We start from the raw sequence: 24,303 nt of genomic DNA, 5'->3' as shown, positions 1-24,303 counted from the left end.
AGTCGGCCCTGGTATGAATTTCGATTGCCTCTCTGATGATGCTGTCCCAGTATTTAGATGTCTGTGCCATGACCCTGGTATGTTGGTAGTCCATTTCATGACTTTTGGGCATTTGGTGCTCTGTGAAGTTGAGTGTGCCCCTGATGTTCTCAGCAGTGACTTTCGATGGTGCGTGCTGTCTGTTAATATAAGTCTGCCCACATTGACATGGAATCTGGTATATGCCGGCCTTCCACAAACCGAGATCATCTCTGAGACTTCCCGATAATGCTTGCGTTTTATTTGGTGGGCAAAAGACAGTTCCTACTTGGTGTTTCCTCAATATTCGTCCTATTTTCTGTGACAGTGCACCAGTATATGGTATATAGGCAGTGGCTATCTCTTTCTCCGTGATTTATTCCGTCCCCACATGCTGTACTGTAGAGGTGGGGCAGAGAGCGTGTCTGATCTGCCTTTCCAAGTACCCCTTTTTCCGGAATACAGTTTTGAGGTGTTCCAGCTCTTGGGGGTAGACTCTCTGCATCAGAGATGATGCACACCCTGTGCACCAGTGTTTTTAGCACCCCATTCCTCTGCGGAGGGTGGTGGCAGCTATCTGCTTGCAAATACAGGTTGGTGTGCATTTTACTTCCTGTATCCCATGGCCCAGGGTGCCATCCGCTCTTTTTTTGACCATGACATCCAGGAATGGTATCCTTCCTTCTGCTTCAGTCACCTTAGTGAATTTGATGTTCAGATGTATGGAGTTCAGGTGTGTAAGGAAGTATATATGGAGTACTTTGAGGAGGAAGCTTTGGCGTTTCCCAAATGGAAACCTACTTGATTTCTATAATATGTGGATGACACATTCATGATCTTGCCCCAGGGAAGGGACAAGCTCCCCAGCATATACCAGATTCCGTGTCAAAGTGGGCAGACTTACATTGACAGACAGTGCGCACCATCGAATTTCGTTGCCGAGATCATTAGAGGCACACTCAACTTGCGTACCACAACAAGTCGGTGGTCGCAGAGCTCTGTTTGTCCAAGAATCACGAAATGGACTACCAACATACCAGGGTGGCACAGACATCTAAGTACTGAGACAGTGTCTTTAGAGAGGCTGTTGAAATTCATACCAGGGATGGACTCATCAACCGAGATTGCAGCTACAACCTCAGCAGGACTTGGGAACCAGCACTGAGTCTAATTAAAAAGACACACAGCAAAGGAAATGAAAGGGCAACTAGGGCGCATGAGGCAATTACACCAACGCCACCACAAACGCCGACTCCAGCATCTCACTGACTGCTGACGCGTGGGTGTGGACTGCGGAGAGAACGTCTTGTGAGAGGAGGGGATTTAAGATGGCCGCCCACCCTCAGGACCTCAGTTTGTCAGCACACCTGATGATGGCGACATGTCTGATCGCTGACATATTGTGCCCATTGGACAATATGGACCAGCAGTACACCCGTAGACTGTTCGAGCATGCTACTTACTGTAGAAAACATATCTTCAATTTAAATACATAGCAGAATGAGAACTGTGTATGGTGATGATTGCATCAACATTAGTAATGTGAGACATTGGGTTGTTGATGTTTGTAATGGAGGAAGTGTGTGTGACAGAGCTCAGAATGGATGACTGCTTACAGCAACTGATGAGACTCGTCAAAAGCAGGATGATGAACTCATCAGAGGAAATCACTGAATAACAGAGGCACAGCTGTCAGGTAAGTATGACATATCATGATAGTGTGTACTTGCCATCGTTGCAGAACTGCAGTACAGCAAACTAAGTGCATGGTAGGTGCCTCAAATGTTCACTCTTGACATGAAACAGAGGACGTTGGACATCTGTCAACATTTTCTTTTGTGTTTTTGGAGTAAGGGTGAAAGGTTCCTTAACAACACTGTGACAAGTGATGAGAGGTAAGTTCAGCATTTGGTGCCCCAATACAAGACAGCGTCAATAGAGTTCTGCCAGAAAGGATCAACAATGCCAAAAAAGTTCAAGACCATGCCGTAAGCAGGCAAAGTCATGCCACAATGTTCTGGGATATTCAAGGTATGGTGCATTTGGAATTCATGCTTAAAGGCACCACCATAAACTCTGAAAGGTACTGTGAGACCCTCAGTAAACTGAAAGCATGAATTTAAAGAGTTCATCTACACATGGGGTACACTATCTTTCAGCATAACAATACCAGACCATACATGAGTGCGGCAACATCTGCAATAAACTGACACCTAGGGTTCACTGTCATCGGTCGTCCTCCATACATTTCTGACTTGGCTTTATCCCATTTTCACCTGTTTCCAGAACTTAACGAACAGCTACAAGCACTTCATTTTCATACTGATGAAGCGGTTCTACAGTGATGGTATCAATTAACTGGTCTCGCATTGAGAGAAATGTCTTCATCAACAGAGTGATTATGTGGAGAAATAAATACTCAGAGATGAAGAATAAAGAACGTTAATAAATTTTGCTTTATTTAAAAAGCTTTAAGAGTTTTCAGCTAACAAATTCCTAAGCATTACTTTTCAGCATGGCCTTTAGTTCCAGAAATTATGATTATTACTTCTTGAGATAATTCAGTCACTAGCTCATACACTCCTGGAAATGGAAAAAAGAACACACTGACACCGGTGTGTCAGACCCACCATACTTGCTCCGGACACTGCGAGAGGGCTGTACAAGCAATGATCACACGCACGGCACAGCGGACACACCAGGAACTGCGGTGTTGGCCGTCGAATGGCGCTAGCTGCGCAGCATTTGTGCACCGCCGCCGTCAGTTCTAGCCAGTTTGCCGTGGCATACGGAGCTCCATCGCAGTCTTTAACACTGGTAGCATGCCGCGACAGCGTGGACGTGAACCGTATGTGCAGTTGACGGACTTTGAGCGAGGGTGTATAGTGGGCATGCAGGAGGCCGGGTGGACGTACCGTCGACCTGGGACCGGACCGCAGCGACACACGGATGCACGCCAAGACCGTAGGATCCTACGCAGTGCCGTAGGGGACCGCACCGCCACTTCCCAGCAAATTAGGGACACTGTTGCTCCTGGGGTATCGGCGAGGACCATTCGCAACCGTCTCCATGAAGCTGGGCTACGGTCCCGCACACCATTAGGCCATCTTCCGCTCACGCCCCAACATCGTGCAGCCCGCCTCCAGTGGTGTCGCGACAGGCGTGAATGGAGGGACGAATGGAGATGTGTCATCTTCAGCGATGAGAGTCGCTTCTGCCTTGGTGTCAATGATGGTCGTATGCGTGTTTGGTGCCGTGCAGGTGAGCGCCACAATCAGGACTGCATACGACCGAGGCACACAGGGCCAACACCCGGCATCATGGTGTGGGGAGCGATCTCCTACACTGGCCGTACACCTCTGGTGATCGTTGTGGGGACACTGAATAGTGCACGGTACATCCAAACCGTCATCGAACCCATCGTTCTACCATTCCTAGACCGGCAAGGGAACTTGCTGTTCTAACAGGACAATGCACGTCCGCATGTATCCCGTGCCACCCAACATGCTCTAGAAGGTGTAAGTCAACTACCCTGGCCGGCAAGATCTCCGGATCTGTCCCCCATTGAGCATGTTTGGGACTGGATGAAGCGTCGTCTCACGCGGTCTGCACGTCCAGCACGAACGCTGGTCCAACTGAGGTGCCAGGTGGAAATGGCATGGCAAGCCGTTCCACAGGACTACATCCAGCATCTCTACGATTGTCTCCATGGGAGAATAGCAGCCTGCATTGCTACGAAAGGTGGATATACACTGTACTAGTGCCGACATTGTGCATGCTCTGTTGCCTGTGTCTATGTGCCTGTGGTTCTGTCAGTGTGATCATGTGATGTATCTGACCCCAGGAATGTGTCAATAAAGTTTCCCCTTCCTGGGACAATGAATTCACGGTGTTCTTATTTCAATTTCCAGGAGTGTATAATGTCTTACTGCATAATGGCTGTAAGTTTTACATTTATAGATGATCCTTACAATTACTAATTAAACTTTTTCAGTCTCACTCTTTATATATATATATATATATATATATATATATATATATATATATATATATATATATAAATAAAACAGAAAGAAACTTCCACATGGGAAAAATATATTAAAAACAAAGATTCCAAGACTTACCAAGCGGGAAAGCGCCGGCAGACAGGCACATGAACAAAACACACAAACACACACACAGAATTACAAGCTTTCGCAACTGGTAGTTGCTTCGTCAGGAAAGAGGGAAGGAGAGGGAAAAATGAAAGGATGTGGGTTTTAAGGGAGAGGGTAAGGAGTCATTCCAATCCCGGGAGCGGAAAGACTTCCCTTAGGGGAAAAAAAGGACAGGTGTACACTCGCACACACACACACATATCCATCCGCACATACACAGACACAAGCAGACATATTTAAAGGCAAAGAGTTAAGGGCAGAGATGTCATTCGAGGCGGAAGTACAGAGGCAAAGAAGTTGTTGAAAGACAGGTGAGGTATGAGCGGCGGCAACTTGAAATTAGCGGAGGTTGAGGCCTGGCGGATATCGAGAAGAGAGGATATACTGAAGGGCGAGTTCCCATCTCCGGAGTTCGGATAGGTTGGTGTTGGTGGGAAGTATCCAGATAACTCGGACGGTGTAACACTGTGCCAAGATGTGCTGGCCGTGCATCAAGGCATGTTTAGCCACAGGGTGATCCTCATTACCAACAAACACTGTCTGTCTGTGTCCATTCATGCGAATGGACAGTTTGTTGCTGGTCATTCCCACATAGAAAGCATCACAGTGCAGGCAGGTCAGTTGGTAAATCACGTGGGTGCTTTCACATGTGGCTCTCCCTTTGATCGTGTACACCTTCCGGGTTACAGGACTGGAGTAGGTGGTGGTGGGAGGGTGCATAGGACAGGTTTTACACCGGGGGCGGTTGCAAGGGTAGGAGCCAGAGGGTAGGGGAGGTGGTTTGGGGATTTCATAGGGATGAACCAAGAGGTTACGAAGGTTAGGTGGACGGCGGAAAGACACTCTTGGTGGAGTGGGGAGGATTTCATGAAGGATGGATCTCATTTCGGGGCAGGATTTTAGGAAGTCGTATCCCTGCTGGAGAGCCACATTCAAGGTCTGATCCAGTCCCGGGAAGTATTCTGTTACAAGTGGGGCACTTTTGGGGTTCTTCTGTGAGAGGTTCTGGGTTTGAGGGGATGAGGAAGTGGCTCTGGTTATCTGCTTCTGTACCAGGTTGGGAGGGTAGTTGCGGGATGCGAAAGCTGTTTTCAGGTTGTTGGTGTAATGGTCGAGGGATTCAGGACTGGAGCAGATTCGTTTGCCACGAAGGCCTAGGCTGTAGGGAAGGGACCGTTTGATATGGAATGGGTGGCAGCTGTCATAATGGAGGTACTGTTGCTTGTTGGTGGGTTTGATGTGGACGGATGTGTGCAGCTGGCCATTGGACAGATGGAGGTCAACATCTAGGAAAGTGGCATGGGATTTGGAGTAGGACCAGGTGAATCTGATGGAACCAAAGGAGTTGAGGTTGGAGAGGAAATTCTGGAGTTGTTCTTCACTGTGAGTCCAGATCATGAAGATGTCATCAATAAATCTGTACCAAACTCAAACGGTCCCTTCCCTACAGCCTAGGCCTTCGTGGCAAACGAATCTGCTCCAGTCCTGAATCCCTCGACCATTACACCAACAACCTGAAAACAGCTTTCGCATCCCGCAACTACCCTCCCAACCTGGTACAGAAGCAGATAACCAGAGCCACTTCCTCATCCCCTCAAACCCAGAACCTCTCACAGAAGAACCCCAAAAGTGCCCCACTTGTAACAGAATACTTCCCGGGACTGGATCAGACCTTGAATGTGGCTCTCCAGCAGGGATACGACTTCCTAAAATCCTGCCCCGAAATGAGATCCATCCTTCATGAAATCCTCCCCACTCCACCAAGAGTGTCTTTCCGCCGTCCACCTAACCTTCGTAACCTCTTGGTTCATCCCTATGAAATCCCCAAACCACCTCCCCTACCCTCTGGCTCCTACCCTTGCAACCGCCCCCGGTGTAAAACCTGTCCTATGCACCCTCCCACCACCACCTACTCCAGTCCTGTAACCCGGAAGGTGTACACGATCAAAGGGAGAGCCACATGTGAAAGCACCCACGTGATTTACCAACTGACCTGCCTGCACTGTGATGCTTTCTATGTGGGAATGACCAGCAACAAACTGTCCATTCGCATGAATGGACACAGACAGACAGTGTTTGTTGGTAATGAGGATCACCCTGTGGCTAAACATGCCTTGATGCACGGCCAGCACATCTTGGCACAGTGTTACACCGTCCGAGTTATCTGGATACTTCCCACCAACACCAACCTATCCGAACTCCGGAGATGGAAACTCGCCCTTCAGTATATCCTCTCTTCTCGATATCCGCCAGGCCTCAACCTCCGCTAATTTCAAGTTGCCGCCGCTCATACCTCACCTGTCTTTCAACAACTTCTTTGCCTCTGTACTTCCGCCTCGAATGACATCTCTGCCCTTAACTCTTTGCCTTTAAATATGTCTGCTTGTGTCTGTGTATGTGCGGATGGATATGTGTGTGTGTGTGCGAGTGTACACCTGTCCTTTTTTTCCCCTAAGGGAAGTCTTTCCGCTCCCGGGATTGGAATGACTCCTTACCCTCTCCCTTAAAACCCACATCCTTTCATTTTTCCCTCTCCTTCCCTCTTTCCTGACGAAGCAACTACCAGTTGCGAAAGCTTGTAATTCTGTGTGTGTGTTTGTGTGTTTTGTTCATGTGCCTGTCTGCCGGCGCTTTCCCGCTTGGTATATATATATATATATATATATATATATATATATATATATATTTTGTTTAAATTTTCAAGCTGATATTGATCAGCAACGTAACCATGTGGGCAATTTCAAACTTACTTTGTTATTTATTTGTCCTTCTACCACTTAGAGCTCCATGACAGATGATTTTTTTGAGGCATAGTTAACTTCTTTAACTCAATAGATTGAAATGAGCTCCCTATGCAACACATTTTGAATGTCAGAATGGTGATATATTGTGTTCAGGTAGATCACTCCAGATATGGGAGGATGTACCAGTAAGTCAGCTGACATGATTATGAAGAGATTACACTTTATTACAAAAGTACACATAAAAGACTTCTACACAATACTGAGGTTGAATTGTACTGTCTTTGATCTCCAGTCCCACAGATGTTCCACTTTGGAGCTGCAGCTCTTTAGTTGCTGACACTGATAGTTCTGTTGTTCCCACAAACAACCCTCCCCCTCCCCTCCCCCTCCCAGAGTGTGGAACACTAAAGGGAGAGGTGATTGACCCTCATCAACTGTGGTGCATTGAGAATATAGGAGCGTGCGGCCAACCATGCTGTGGCTGGCTCCCGCACAGGGCACGGCTGGATCATTTCTCACAATTTGTAATGTGGTGTAGGTGGCATATAGTCAAGTGGAGTCAGTAGATGTTGCTGCAGCATTATAAATGCTGTAGATGAAAGTAGTGGTATTGGTGGCATCACGGGGTTTGCTTGCCTGTAGGGGGTTTGGATAGGTGTGGCGATGGTGAGGATGCCATTTGAAGGCGTGTGCAGTGCAAGGGTTGTGCACTTGACATAAGAGGGTAGTTGATTGGCATGTGTGAGCAGATGGATGAATGGAGTTGTTAGCATGCTTGGAAGGTCTTGTCATGCATCAGTAATGAGTTCATCATTAATTATTTTCACAACAAGGTGTTCTGGCTCAAATTCATAAACATCAGTAGTGATGATTGCCAGTGAAGGGAATGGTCACAAAGTTGTGTCAGCATTGTTAAGTGGTGGTGTGTTTGTATCCTCCACATCAGTGTTGGCAGATTCCCCACAATACCCACACTGGCTTAAGTCTGTGAAGGGATACTGTATTAACTTTGGCCTTGATGGTGATGCTGAAGGTCTACAGTCCTTGTTTGATGACTTGGAATGGTCCTGTGTAAGGAAGTTGTAATGGTGGGTGATGGTGTCATCACAGAGCATCACAAATTCACACCCTTACAGTGCTTTGTGAACAAATGTTTATGATATAGCATGTGCTGTCAAAGGTACAGTTTGAGGGGCACAGTTGTTGTACTAGAGCCAGGTGCTTAGTCAGAACAAGTGTGGTTGCTTGTAGTATGAAGTCTGCTGGAAGATTGAGCATTTCTGCATACAGTACTTCTACCAGAGAGGCCATTAGATCCCCCTTAAAGGTTGTACAGGTGCTGAGCAAGACCCAGGATAGTACCTCTGTCCAGCTCTCTGTGTGGAACATGAGTACAATCTTAAGCATGCGGTCCCAGTGTTCCACCAGCCCATTACTTCGTGGATGTTATGCCGTCATTTGATTTCATTTTGTGCTGTGGAGTTGACAAGAGAGCTTCAAAGAGAGCTGACTCAAGTCGGCATCCTTGGTTGGTAGTGAATGTGTCAGGACAACCAAAGAAGCATACCTACATATTCATGAATGCACAGGCAGCAGATTCTGCCACAAAAACTGTGATAGATACCACCTTGAATCATCAAGAGACATGATCGATGACTGATAATATATATTTAAAGCCTTCTGATTCAAGAAGTGGACCAGTCAGATGCAAATGTACATGCAGAATTTGGTGCATGTTATATCAATGTAACAGAGTATCAGTTGTGCTTGGCAGCTGATCTTGCTGCACTAGCATGTCAGACAGGCCTGCACCTGGGCGCGGTAGTCCCATTTGATATTAAGCCACTAATCAGCCGTATGATCAGTCAGACACCTGGGTGAGCCATTTTGTGAGATGTTGTACAGTAAGTGATCACTGGTGCCTGGTATAGTATGGTGCTCAATGCATAAAGTTGATGTATTGTTGTTGAGGAGGTCAGTGGTTGATGGGTCAAGCACTTGGTCATGAGTGAGGGTGGTGTAGAATATATGGAAGGAGATGCTGTTAATGTATGATGAGTAATCCACAACAATATTATCAACTCCTTACAAATATCTACATTGATAGTATACTGAGAGGTAAAATTCAGGTGACAGAAGCAATGAGGATTGTTGTTCTTGGACAGGTTGCATACTGCATCTCCTACTTGTTTATGGTTCATACATGATTTACACTTCCTGGTTGAACATGGAACACTTTGGCTGTGATCTTTTGTTTCTTCAAGAACAAAAAATGAGGTTGCATCTCGCCATCTAATACTTACTGAAGGACTGTGTCAATAGCCATCTCGCTTGCATCTGTTGTGACCCTGAGGAGTGCATGTGGGAGGGGATGGATGAGTGCTGCTGTTTTTGCCAGGTAGGCTTTTGTTCATTCGAATGCGGTTTGCATTTTCGGTGTCCACACCAATTTCATCTTGCCATGCGTGTCTGGCCTTGCAAGAGAGTTGGTGAGTGGATCCTAAATTTCAGTTGTGTGTGACAGCTGTCAATAATAAAAGTAAATGTTGAGAACTTCAAGGAATCATTGTACATATTGATACATTTCTGGAAGCCGTAACTGCTGCATGAATTCCGTACATTCTAGTGTGGGTTTAATGATATCTGTGTTTAGAGTATGTCTGAGGAAGGTAACTGTTGAGTTTTCCAGTTCATTTTTTTCCATTTTTTATGACCCCCAGCCTCTCAGTGGGCAGTGAGAACTAGCTTTGAGGACATGCTCATGGTCCATATTGTTGTAGGAGACAATTATGATATTGTTGGGATATGCATAACAACAGTCTGATTTAAGGAGAAACTGTCAATGAATTTCTGCAAAATTTCGGTAGCATTTTTCAGACTGTAGGACATGAACAGAAATTCTAACAGGTTGAATGGGGTAGTGACTGCTGTTTTATCAATGTCTTCCAGGTGCATCCATATTTACAGATATGTTGTTTTGCAGTCTATCACTCTGAAGACCATTACACCCATGAATGAGCGTGTGAAGTGCTGTATGTTGGGGTTGGTATAACTATCAGAAATAGTCAAGAATTGAGCACTTTGTAGTCATTGCAAAGTGAGAGGCAAGTTTAGAAGGTGACATCCAGGAGCTGTCAGAGGGGTGAACAATTCCTGACTGAAGGTCACTGATCATCATTTTTGCTGCTTGTAGGAGAACATGAGCTAATGGGAGTGCCTTGTGATGCACCAGCAGTTCAGGTAATGTAAGTATGCAGTGAGTTGTTCCATTGCAAATTGCTCATTGGCAAGCGATTGTGTGTGCCATGGAGAGAGTGGAATACTGAGTCAGTGAACTGGAAGGTGGGGCTGAAAGCACCAGACTAACCTGTGTTTGCAATGGTGAGTTGTGTTGTGTCAGTGGCACATCTGCTTGACAGTGATACATCAGGTTGGGGCCATCATGTGGGTAGGCAGCCACAAGTTTCTTCTGTTGTTCAAGAGCGTGCTTGAGATCTCAGAAAATACTGTGAAGCGGTATGTTTCCATTCTCTCTCCAAAGAATCTTTGCCTGTTAATGAGTGTCAAGATATTATTGCTGTGTCATCGCAATTGTCTTGATGACTGCCGTGCATTCTTTGATGGTAACCAAGTGATTATTGTCAACATCGTTAGTTAGCAAGTGGCTCTTGAACTGGAGTGCACTGGCAGAGTTGATACTGGGATGAAAAGTCCAGTGATGAATTGCTGAGTCACATGGTGTATAAGAGTTGCTTGTTAGAGGTCAGGTGAGAGGTGGAAATATTAAAGAAATTTCATGCTTAACACTGGATTGTAATGTCATTAGGGAAGGAAGGTCAGTGGGTAGTGAGGATTTTTGCTGTGTTGGAATATGCGATCAACCAATCCATGCAGTGAGAGCACAGAGTCATTAGAAGCTCCAAGCTGAATCAATAATGAGTCATTAGACTTTGTGAACATGTTTGTGGGAATCATACTATCATCAAAACCAGTGTCCATGAGGAAGTATGTGCCCAAGTTGTGATCTAGTATATACAGTTGGTCATGTGATAGTTATCCATGAGAATGGATGCATATCTGGCTCAATATATGCAAAGGTGCCTATCATCCACATCTGGCCCAATGTGCCTACTTTGGTGCACAGTGTTGCTGAATTGTGTCATCACAGAGTTGTGAGCTGCAGCAGTGGTGCTACTTGGATCTGGTGCAGGGTCACACATTGGTGTGGTTCCTGTTGATTCACTCTGTAGGTGGGACTATACTAGACATGGCCTGCACCTCAACAAAAAAGGGAAGGGTAAACTGCCTGGGCTGATAGCAGGATATTTAAAGGGGGGAGGAACTACATCTCATGGTGGAAACTCTTTTTTAGTGTAAGATCAGTGTCCAGTGGGAAACTCAGCCAGGCAAGTACTAAAGATGTTAAAAAAGTTCAAGATACTCACAAAAGTAAAGTGAAAAATAATGTTAGTATATTTCATCAAAATATTGGGGGATTGAAGAATAAAATTGATGAGCTTCTGCTTTGTTTAGAAGATAAAGAAACTGAGAATGTAATAGATGTACTATGCCTGTCTGAGCATCACATTGTCACTGATATGCAAAAGGTTAGCATCAATGGGTACAAATTAGCTGCACATGTAAGTAGGGATAATATGATGAGAGGAGGAGTTGCCATGTATGTCAAAAGCTTCCACAGTGTAAAAAATTTAGAAACTAAAAAATTTTGTGTAGAGCAACATATGGAAGCATGTGCCACTGAACTAAAACTAAATGATGGCACTTTCATAATTGTAACAGTGTATAGGTCCCCCTCAGGGAATTTTCAGCTATTTCTAAAAAACTTGGATGCTTTGTTGTGCTATCTGTCAGACAGGGGGAAGCATATTATCATTTGTGGGGATTTCAATGTTGACTCCCTGAAAGAGTGTAATAGGAAGAATGACTTTGTAGTATTACTCAGTTCTTTCAATTTGAGCACTTTTTTATAGACCAAGATAAGTTTAAGGACATAAATGCTTATCCTGTTGAGAATGGTCTTTCAGATCATGGTGCACAGCTAGTTACAGTACATGACATAGCTCCATGCAGTATATCAAATAAGAATTTCAAAGCAGTGCGTTCAATTAACAATATAAATATAGCAAATTATAGGGAAATCCTACAGCAGCTAGACTGGGATGAAGTGTATAAGGAACTCGATGCAAACTTGAAATATAACTTATTTCACGGTACATTTCTAAGGGTATTTGAAAATAGTTTTCCCAAGAAAATAGTTAAACATAATTCCAGAAATCATATAAAAAACCTTGGCTAACTAAAGGAATAAGAATATCTTGCAACGGTAAAAGAGAACTGTATCTAACAGCAAGAGGGAGTACTGACCCCGAAATTGTCCAATATTATAAAAACTATTGTGCGGTACTAAGAAAAGTTATTAAAAAAGTCCAGAAGCATGTGTATCATGTCTGAGATCAGTAACTCTGATAATAAAATTAAAGCAATTTGGAATATTATTGAAAGGGAAATGGGGCAACCAAGAGCACAGGAAGACTTTAGTGCCATAAAACTGAATGACAAGTCCACCAACAAACAATCAGAAATTGAAAATATTTTCAATAATCATTTTTAAAATGTTGTGGAGAAAATAGGATCTAGATCTTCACTAGAAGAGGCAAGGCTACTAATAGAAGAGGCCATACCTGTGCAATTAGAAACAACTGTATTTCCACCAACTTCTCCCTCTGAGATCAGTAAAATAATAAACTCACTGAGAAGTAAAAGCTCTTACGGAATTGATGGCGTTTCCCACAGGTAAGTAGGATTCTCAGCCATGTATGTAATAGCTCTTTGGAGCAGGGTGTTTTCCCCGATAGACTGAAATATGCCTTTGTAAAACCATTGCATAAAAAGGGGGATATGTCGGATGTCAACAACTACCGCCCAATCTCTCTTCTGATGGCTCTATCAAAAATTTATGAGAAAGTAATGTATTATAGAGTAGCCTCCCATATTTGTAAAAATAAAGTACTAACAAAATGTCAGTTTGGTTTTCAGAAAGGCTTTTCAACAGAAAATGCTATATACACTTTCACTGATCAAATATTAAATGCTCTGAATAACCGGACATCATCCATTGGTATTTTTTGTGATCTCTCAAAGGCCTTTGATTGTGGAATTCTTTTAGATAAGCTAAATCATTATGGTTTGAGGGGGCAGTGCACAAATGGTTTAATTCATACTTAACTGGAACAGAAAGTTGAAATAAGCGGTTCATGTAATGTTAAAACAACAGCTGATTCCTCAAACTGGGGGCTATCAGGTACGGGGTCCCACAGGGTTCGGTCTTAGGTCCTTTACTGTTCTTGATACACATTAATGACTTACCATTCCACATTGATGAAGATGCAAAGTTAGTTCTTTTTGCTGATGATACAAGTATAGTAATAACACCCAAAAACCAAGAACTAAGTGATTTAATTGTAAATGATGTTTTTCACAAAATTATTAAGTGGTTCTCAGCAAATGGACTCTCTTTAAATTTTGATAAAACACAGTATATACAGTTCCATACAGTAAATGGCACAACTCCAGTAATAAATATAGACTTTGAACAGAAGTCTGTAGCTAAGGTAGAATTTTCAAAATTTTTAGGTGTGTCCATTGATGAGAGGCTAAACTGGAAGCAACACATTGATGGTCTGTTGAAACGTCTGAGTTCAGCTACGTATCCTATTAGTATTATTGCATATTTTAGTGATAAGAATTTCAGTAAATTAGCTTACTACTGCTTTTGTATGGCATCATATTCTGGGGTAATTCATCGTTGAGTAGAAAAGTATTCATTGCTCATAAACATGTAATCAGAATAATTGCTGGTGCCAACCCACTGTCATCCTGCAGACATCTATTTAAGGATCTAGGGATCCTCACAGTAAGCTCACAGTATATATATTCACTTATGAAATTTGTTGTTAATAATCCAACCCAGTTCAAAAGTAATAGCAGTGTGCATAGCTATAACACAAGTAGAAAGGATGATCATCACTATGCAGGGTTAAATCTGACTTTGGCACAGAAAGGGGTAAATTATGCTGCCACAAAAGTCTTTGGTCACCTACCAAACAGCATCAAAAACCTGACAGATAGCCAACCCACATTTAAAAATAAATTAAAAGAATTTCTAGACGACAACTCCTTCTACTCATTGGCTGAATTTTTAGATATAAATAAAGGGCGGGGAAAAAACCCAACTTAAACATTAGTGTCATGCAATATTTTGTGTAATATAATATCTTGTACAGACATCTTTTATTAACCTGACACATTCCACATCATTACGAAGTGTCGTATTCATGATCTATGGAACAAATATTAATCCAATCTAATCTATGCAGCCAACCAGGGTATATCCAGTCATGTCAGTGACAGAACTGTCAGCTGCTCTTGGCTCTGTTCGGGGTGGCGTGTAGTGTGTTGTGGGTTGCAGATTTTGATGTGCTGTGGTTGTACTGTGTCTTGGAAGTTTTACACAGTAATGTTGTAGGACCATCTGTAATCTATCCACTAGGCCAAGTTTTCTGCCTTATCTGCTCTGCCTTATGCACAATGAAAGTAAGTTGCCGTTGCTGAGGAAATTTCACTATCCAGAGAGTCCAAAGCATATTGTCCAGCAAGAGGTTTGTACCTAGAGAGCTCACAGTCAGAATCACAATCGTGTCTTGAAAGTGTTCATTGTATATGGCCTATTGTAAATGTGTTTCTGGGGTATGGCTGATTTTTCTGTGATGTATTGATCACGTACAGGTAGCATGAAGATAATGTCATTAATGGTGTCAGCATGTTCAGAGAGGTGGCATATCAATTAGGCAAATTTCAAATTGTTGACCAATATTTCCAGTGATTTGAACACACATTCTGCCAATGTGAGCCACAGGGCTGGTTGCTCGGTATGGATTGGAGGCAGTTTAAGCATATGAGAAAGTCTTCAAAGGGTGGGCATGCTGTTTGTTTGTGAAAGACTGTTAAATGCATAAGTCAGAATGATAGCAGAAAAGTCCTGGAGTGCTTGCAGTGTTGATATAGAACAAGTGTAATGGTGTCTGGTAGAAGAGAACAGTGGTATTGTACCTTGTCAAGTAGGGCTATGTTTGTGGCTGAAAGTTGTGGTGTGGTTGATACAGTTGACACAGTCAGCTTGGAAACAGTCAGAATCTTCAAAAATTGAGAATCAAGTCCTGGCTGTTACATGCTTGATGGTGGATCCCTTGGAAAGTCTAATAATATAATAAGTCACATGATGGCAGCCATTCTTGTGGTGTGAGGGTTGCAATAGCTTGATGCTGCTTTAATAGCTGTTTGTTGATTAAAGCTATCACTGAACTAATGGTACTTGAGATGAGATCAATATGATGTCCTCATGTGGAGCAATTGACAAGTGTGGCATAGCAGAAAATGGCTGCATTGTTAGTGCATAGCAGAACAAAGTGAGTGAATTGCTGACCAGAACAGTTGTCAGGTTACTTCTTGTCACCAAAGTAGTAGTTCTTTACTGTGTATACTGGAGCACATACCTGTAAGTCAGTCAACATGGTTACGAATAGATTACACTTTATTGTGAGAGAACACATAATGCTGTTGTTCTCACAACTTAAACATTCCCAGGCAGATGACCAAGTTATAATTGCAAACATACACAATATTTTGACAACAATCTGATTTTTCATCATCAGGCATGCTGACAAACTGATGCCAGTAAGCTGGAGTGATCTTTCTTTATACCTGTTGTACACTTATTTAAAATTACAAATGAATTACACTCCTGGAAATGGAAAAAAGAACACATTGACAACGGTGTGTCAGACTGACCATACTTGCTCCGGACACTGCGAGAGGGCTGTACAAGCAATGATCATACGCACGGCACAGCGGACACACCAGGAACCGAGGTGTTGGCCGTCGAATGGCGCTAGCTGTGCAGCATTTGTGCACTGCCGCCGTCAGTGTCAGCCAGTTTGCCATGGCATATGGAGCTCATGGACGTGAACCGTATGTGCAGTTGACGGACTTTGAGCGAGGGCGTATAGTGGGCATGCAGGAGGCTGGGTGGACGTACCGCCGAATTGCTCAACACGTGGGGCGTGAGGTCTCCACAGTACATCGATGTTGTCGCCAGTGGTCGGCGGAAGGTGCACGTGCCCGTCGACCTGGGACCGGACCGCAGCGACGCACGGATGCACGCCAAGACCGTAGGATCCTACGCAGTGCCGTAGGGGACCGCACCGCCACTTCCCAGCAAATTAGGGACACTGTTGCTCCTGGGGTATCAGCGAGGACCATTCGCAACCGTCTCCATGAAGCTGGGCTACGGTCCCGCACACCATTAGGCCGTCTTCCGCTCACGCCCCAACATCGTGCGCCCCGCCTCCAGTGGTGTCGCGACAGGCATGAATGGAGGGTCGAATGGAGACGTGTCGTCTTCAGCGATGAGAGTAGCTTCTGCCTTGGTGCCAATGATGGTGGTATGTGAGTTTGGCGCCGTGCAGGTGAGCACCACAATCAGGACTGCATACGACCGAGGCACACAGGGCCAACACCCGGCATCATGGTGTGGGGAGCGATCTCCTACACTGGCCGTACACCTCTGGTGATCGTCGAGGGGACACTGAATAGTGCACGGTACATCCAAACCGTCATCGAACCCATCGTTCTACCATTCCTAGACCGGCAAAGGAACTTGCTGTTCCTACAGGACAATGCATGTCCGCATGTATCCCGTGCCACCCAACGTGCTCTAGAAGGTGTAAGTCAACTACCCTGGCCAGCAAGATCTCCGGATCTGTCCCCCATTGAGCATGTTTGGGACTGGATGAAGCGTCGTCTCACGCGGTCTGCACGTCCAACACGAACGCTGGTCCAACTGAGGCGCCAGGTGGAAACGGCATGGCAAGCCGTTCCACAGGACTACATCCAGCATCTCTACGATCGTCTCCATGGAAGAATAGCAGCCTGCATTGCTGCGAAAGGTGGATATACACTGTACTAGTGCCGACATTGTGCATGCTCTGTTGCCTGTGTCTATGTGCCTGTGGTTCTGTCAGTGTGATCATGTGATGTATCTGACCCCAGGAATGTGTCAATAAAGTTTCCCCTTCCTGGGACAATGAATTCACGGTGTTCTTGTTTCACTTTCCAGGAGTGTATAAACACACATGCCTTTCCCTTTCTCATATACTTTGCACTATGGCTACTTGCATTATGGATTATTTTTGCACATCAGGGCCACAATTGATTCATTACTGCTCTGATCAATGCTTTGCGAATACCTGTGCCTGTCTATGTATGTACTACAAGAGCCACTGTACAGTGTGTGGCAAAGGATATTTTGTACTAGTATTAGAGAGATGCTGTACTGTTCTGTGCACATAGTGAATGAAGAAAAAATTACTATCTGTATGCCTCTATTCAAGCTCTAATCTCTCTCATCTTGTTCTCATCATCTCTGTTTGATGTATAATGGTCACAGCAGAATTTCTGCAGTCCTTGAATACCAGCTCTCTAAAATTATCCAACAGGGTTTTGTGATGACAATGTCAATTTTCATGCAAAAATTCCTGTTTAAATTCTTTGAGCATCCGTGTTCACTTTTGTATGGGCTGTATCAATCTGTTACAATCTCAGGAGAGTCTCTCCCAGTTTGTTCCATTTTTGCTGTCACTTCTGCATGATGAGGGCACCAAATGCTTTTTGTTTTAACCTAGGCCAGGTACTGGACTATGTTTCCACAGTTTTTAGCACATTAAGGTAACAATCTCTGGTTTTATTGAGGCAGTACTCAGATCACAGTTAATACAAATTTTCATGATTTTTATTTGAATGAACTATTTTATGATGGTATCCCATAAGTTAGTAGTCTATATTAGCATCATTGTTTCTTTGAAATTCATTGTGTGTCTCATTGCCATGGAGTGCCCAATGACAACTGAACTGCTTTAGTGTCCTGAACATTTTGTGCATAGTATTCAAAATTGATTTCATACAGTTAAATATAGTGTACCACATGGTATTCTGAAGACGTATTTCTGTTATGAATGGCAGATTGAAAGAATTCCAAAAACTGAAGGATAGTGTTAGTTAAGTGTATTATTTGCCTCGCCTCAAAAAGAAGCTCATAATTTATGGTGGCGTTTAAGCATTATAATACAAATGACTATTGAGCCTGTAACCATGGGACTTCCACTGCTCCATTCTTGTGATGTCACACTTATCGGAATGACATCAACACCAACAACAGCACTTGCATGATCATTGATGGCTTGTCTGACAGCAGCTGAGTACATCTGAGGTCAATGACATGTGGTGGTAGTTGGCAGTGTGTATGTCTGGGAGTACGAGTATGAAAAAGGAGGGTGACCCTGTTGAGGTCAGTCAGACAGTGTTTTACATACCTCTGTTATGGAACATAAAACAGAGGAGTCATTTTTCCCAGGTGTGCAGCATTACTCCTAACTGAAATGTTCAAACATTAAAAAAAAAAAAAAATCATATAGAGATCCAAAAGCTGTTAATCACTGTCAAGTGGGCATGCTGTTTATCATAATATGAATGGACAAGCAGTGTACTTTGTACTCATGTAAAAACAGAGCTGGCTTTATGTTACCAACTCCGACAAGCTAAATATAAGGTTGGAAAATAACTTTACTGAAAACAGAAAAAGAAAGATATTAGGAGTACAATGAGTTTAGTTCAGAATCCAAAGCCGAACAAATAAATTGTGTGTGAGCTAACAAAGAATCAGAAACAGTTGATTACAGTGTACGATATCTCAGTAGTAATCCAAATACTTGGGATGCTCTAGCAGGACAAGATGCTCTAAGGCCATTGCTATATTCTAACGTTATAAGTGTGTATATGTGTCATATATCAATCACTTGTCTGTCCTCATTTTTTATTTGTTCTTACTTTACATTATTAATACCTCTCACCTTGCAACTGTCCTCTCTCTTCTGCCTCATCTGTTGGTCCTAAGAAACATAAGAGTGGATAAGGAATTGTCATATTTTGCTGCAGTAAGTGACTGTTTTTATTCTGTCTCATTACTCTCTGCCTTCCTTGTACCTTTTCTCTGTTATACTAGATTTATTGTGGCATAGTTTTTAGCTTCAAATTGCCTTTTTCTTCTTTTCAGAAGTTTTATTTTTAACTTCAGTGGTTCATTTCTTCCTAATTCTGAGTATGTTGAAAAAACATTTTTTTCTATTGGTTTTATGTTTCACTGTAGACTTGGATTTCTGACTTTGGTGTTTGGTGTAAATATGGTGTGCTCTAAATTATCTAGAAGTAAATTAATTTTAGATACAAATACATACCATAATTTTTTAGTTTTGTCTGTCAGTCTGTACTGGTAACATTAATGCTAATGCTATAATTATATTACAGGAGAGCATGCTTAAGGGAAATGGCTGGCCGAATCCGAGACATGAGACATAGTCTGAGACAGAAACTTGAAGGAATGAGAACACCAGGCACCTGGGAGCACATAACTAAACAAGTGGGGATGTTTTCATTCACAGGCCTTACAGGTACATGACACTTAAGCAAAATAAGTAAATTTTGCTTTTTATTTTAGAAAACGATGTGTGAAATAAATTTAATAGTATTCATTTGTTTCTCTTTGAAGAACACCAAGTTCAGTACATGAAGGAAAAGCACCACATATACATGTTAAGCAGTGGAAGAGCCAACATGTGTGGACTCAACAACAAAAATCTGGATTATGTTGCAAGTGCTATCCATGATACAGTGACACAGATAAAATGAAGATAGAAATTCTACACTTGTCCAAGAGTGAACTGTGTTGTTTTGAGTTACAGAGATTGTTCCTTTTTAATGTGAATAGTGACCAGTCTGCCTGTTACATGTGTATTGCTCTCAAGTAAATTTGTTATTGGAACAAATTTATCCAATCAAAATGAATATAAGCATGAAATACTATATTCATTTTATTTCTTTGTTGTTTTATTTTTAAGTAGCAGACTACTATGTTAATCTGTTAATTGATCATTACTTCATAAGCTACATTTTAAACAATGCTTTATTTCAACTAACAAAATTTGGGTCCTATGTAAAATGTAACTATAACAACTGCACACAAATTCATTCCAACTCAAAAATTATATTTTCATACAATCTGCCTTCTAGGGCGTTAGTTCATGTTTAATTAACACCACATTGTGGAGTTTGTAAATGTCTCCTTCAGTAATATTTTTATCTCATAATGCTGGAAGTGGTTTAAGATAGTAACAATAGAATCTTTTGATTTTTATATATTATAAATATGCAAATGTATACGACATTTAATTTTGTTGTCACCTATCAATACCAAAAGAACACATTCAAAACTACTATTTGAGGACTGCATGTTATGTAATAGGTGACAGTGTGACCTCAGTTTGTTAGAAAACAACATTGTAGAATAAAGAATTTTATATTTTGGATCATGAGAGGCATTGGTCCTTGGTTTTGGGCAATATAGATTCCAAAGAATGACATCAGAACATTATGCAAGAGGAAACGGTAATTGTAACAAAAGACTGGTCAGTTACAGTCAAGCTAAAAAATTTTGCCATTTGTAATATTGCAGAGTGCTGTAGAATGTATACAGAAAAGCTAGAAGAATTCATTATAATAAGATAATGGGTAACCCGCTAAGTAACACTAAAATAACATGGTCTGTTGTGAAGGATGTCTCGACTAGAGGTGGGATGCCTAACATCTTAAATAATTTGGCTTTTGTAGAATAATGGAACTGTTACTGATCCATCAGAGCTGTATCAAACATTTGATAACAACTTTCTGTCAACAGTTGATTGTTAAATTAATGTTTTACTAGTACAGACAAGTATTTAAAATGACTAAAAACTGTTGTTTTGAGCCAATCAAAGAAGCTACAGGAAGAAATCAAGGAGGACATCAACTCTGTTATTAAATCACTGGAAGTAAATATACAAATGAGTGTGAGGAGGCATCAAACAGTATTGTGAGTACTATTGCACCATTCTTTAGGCACCTACGCAGTGTGTCTCAAGTGCAGTCAGTTTCCAGGCATTAAAGTACTCCTTCGTAAATCCACTCTATAACAAGATAGAAGAGCATTATGTGGACAATCATAGGGCAGTTTTCTGCCACTAGTGTTTTCAAAGGTTGGAAAAGGCAATGTACGCCAAAGTAATAGTATATGCCAATAAACATAGTTTGTTGTTTGGATTTGGGACTTAAGCTTTTGTAACATTTATTTATTATTTATTAGTAGTTCATTAGCACCACATATGAGTAGACTGCTGGATATATAACAAGTCAGTTTTTACAAGTTATTGTTTAGTACATTGAACTTTTAATAGTTCAAACTTTTGATAGTTCAAAATATATGCTACCATATAGAACTTTATGTCACTTATGAATATACGGAAAAACATAGTGTACTTAAGTTCCACTGCACATAAACAAAGAATGATGGACCCACCTTATTGGCCACAAAAATACGTTTAAGCATACTAAGAAGCTAACACATAGTTTAAAATTATTGAGTGCATTTATGCAACATACACCTTCTCCAAAGGCAAAATATGCGAAGCTGAGGTAAATGACCAGTTGAGGAGCGTAGGATGTTTTCTTAGGCAATTGATAGGGAGAATCTTATCTGTGTTTCATTTCAAATCTAGCAAATAGTATGCAGAAACTAATTTTCCAAACAGGGAATAGATCGGAATGTGACTGGGTTGCTGGGACTGGGTAGTTTCATGGGGTTCTGTTCTGGATTCACCACTTATCTTAATTTATCTCAATATCATTAAACAAAGCAGATGATTACAAAACTTTTCTGTCTGCATTATGATCGACTTAAGACATTCAAAAACTTATCAAGTATAAGATGTTATGAAAGCTTGAATACGAGAATGTTCAGTATTGAATGAGCTAGTGGTACTGCTGTCTGCAGCATGGTGGATATTCACGAATAAATTTTAAAATGTGTCCAGATCAAATAAAATATCATTTCACATGAATTTTGTTTTCCTTCTTCGTCAGAAATTCTTGGAGAAGTGGCACTTCCAGCACTTATATGCATGCTTTGCCATTGACAAGGAGATGTTAGTGTCTAAAGTTCCTGCAATTGCATAGACTTTTCACCACTCTGTTATGTTACAGCATAACTGATGGTTCTGAATGTGAGTGCATGAAATGCAACCAATGGATCATTCATTTGTGTGTTAAGTGTACAAGTGATAAGGGTGAACTGAAGCACATAAACAGACTCTCTGACTCAGCAACAAAGTGACTAAAGAATATTGTAATTCTGTACAGGGCTATAAGAATATTGTAGATTGGTTTTGTAAATGCTTAATGAGTAAAAAATAAAGAAAATGTTTTATGTTAAATTTATGTTACAACTAACTCATAAAAGATTTTACTTTACAATTTGTATTCTGCATTTATAGTCATAAAACATGAAAATAATCTTGATTTGTGTAACAGCTTTGGTGTATCACTCTTTTAATGTCACAGTGGAATAATTTTGGATTCAATGGACACAAATTTATTCACTTGTTTCATTAAGTTTCTGACCATGTCTGACTAAACTTCTGTCACATTGTCATGTTGTGCACTACATACCAACACTGATTTATCTGTTAACATTAGGACAAAACACATCATTTTCAGTGAATGGTGCCAATCATAACAATATGTCATAGACATTCTGCATCCTCATGTCTTATTTTCCAGGAGTTAGCATCCAGGTATAGTTTTTCAATACACTACTTCTCCATCTGTCTGTAGACACCCAGTGAGGTGCCCTGTTATGGTGTGTTGGCAACAGCCATCACTGTTAATGTGGGAGAAACAGAGATGTGAAATCAGAGGCATGAACTGATAAACTGTAGATGGGCAGAATGCAAATGCTCTTTCTGTGAGACTCAGCATACTGCAAGTTCATCCTTGGAACTGCCAAGCTGGGACATCCTGCTAGAGCCACTGAAATCAGCTGTTACCATTAATGGTCCCACATTGGTCATGGAGAATTTCCAGTGAAGAATTGTATTAATCCTGCTGTGTGTACATGGTTGCTGGCTTCCACTCATGCAATCTCATAACCAAGTAATCTTCTAGGTTTGGGAACACTGAGCAAAAGCATTCGAGCAGTGGGCAACAGAGATGTAACAACATTCTGACCCCCTCCCCCCCTCCATCAAATGGCATATATCCAACAATTTTAGCCATGTTTGATGTGTCGGTATGTGACCAAGAAGGACAATTGCAGGTGACCAAGAAAGACAGTCAAACATCTGCACAAAGGTAAAAGATTAATAAGTTTATTTACAACATGCACACTTAAAAATCTAAGTATATGTAATTTTAAATGCTGTGAGTTCTGCTGTGGTTCAGAGTTATACATGGTTAACATTAATAAAACCAATAGGTTGCAGGGATGGATTTATGATGGGAAATAGAGGGAAAATAATCCTATGAACACGTGTCTGGAGATGTATTGTGTCCACAGTAGATGCAACTGACAAATGAAAATTCCACCGCCATAGTTGATTCTCTTTAAGTGCCTCTGAAATCCTATGTGTAGCTGAGAAAATACTAGAATTTTTCATGTTCTGTAGCTGTTATTTGAGCAAAAGAAGATAACTTCTAGTCATATCATGAAAAAGCAAGTCCTCCACTTTTCTTTAACAGACATATATTTCGCTGAAAGGATGTACAGATCATTAGAGTGAGTTTTGAATTAGACTAGAACACAACTTTTATATGACATACTCCTCAAAGGCTCAACATGACAGTCAAGATTACAATATATTTCATTTGTCCCAAGACCATCTTGCCTCTTGTTTTCATTTTTGGAGAGTGTGATTGCTCTTTGAAAATCAAGCTACTGCCAAGCCGCAATGCCAAAACATAAAAGGCCCCACCCACAGCACGTGAAGCTGTTTACTTGTCACCACCTCTTGCTGTTTTCTCATACTCCTCACCTCCCATTTAATGTCTGTATAAACAAAAAGAACACACTCAGACAGTATATGTTTGCAACTTACTCTCTACTTAATATTGTTCTGTCACGATTATCTTTCCTTGTACTACATAAGGAGTGTGAAATGTCATTTGCCTAAACTGCATGTTATACTTCAACACCAACCACATCATACAACATTTCAAGCTGTTTTTGGGTGTTTGTGTGATCATGGGTCCTTTCAAACAGATCAATGCACAGGGAGATTCAAATAGCTCTGAGCACTACAGGACTTAACATCTTAGGTCATCAGTCCCCTAGAACTTAGAAGTACTTAAACCTAACTAACCTAAGGACATCACACAACACCCAGCCA

The 24,303-nt window shown here is 41.8% G+C and overlaps 1 protein-coding gene across 1 annotated transcript in view; it reads left to right on the top strand.

Annotated features, from left to right (window-relative positions):
• The window catches only part of LOC126354737 (aspartate aminotransferase, cytoplasmic-like), a 70,898-nt gene extending 48,545 nt beyond the window's left edge, over positions 1–22,353 (top strand). The window contains exons 7-8 of the mRNA XM_050004603.1: positions 19,358–19,500; positions 19,599–22,353. Coding sequence (XP_049860560.1) covers positions 19,358–19,500; positions 19,599–19,738 — 283 coding nt within the window. The 3' untranslated portion in view covers positions 19,739–22,353. The remainder of the gene's footprint in view (positions 1–19,357; positions 19,501–19,598) is intronic.
• Positions 22,354–24,303: the final 1,950 nt, after the last annotated feature.

The sequence above is a fragment of the Schistocerca gregaria genome, chromosome 3, assembly GCF_023897955.1.
Source record: "Schistocerca gregaria isolate iqSchGreg1 chromosome 3, iqSchGreg1.2, whole genome shotgun sequence".
Taxonomy (NCBI): Eukaryota; Metazoa; Arthropoda; class Insecta; order Orthoptera; family Acrididae; genus Schistocerca; species Schistocerca gregaria.
Note: the sequence above shows the minus strand (reverse complement) of the source record. Positions and strands in the feature narration are given on the sequence as shown.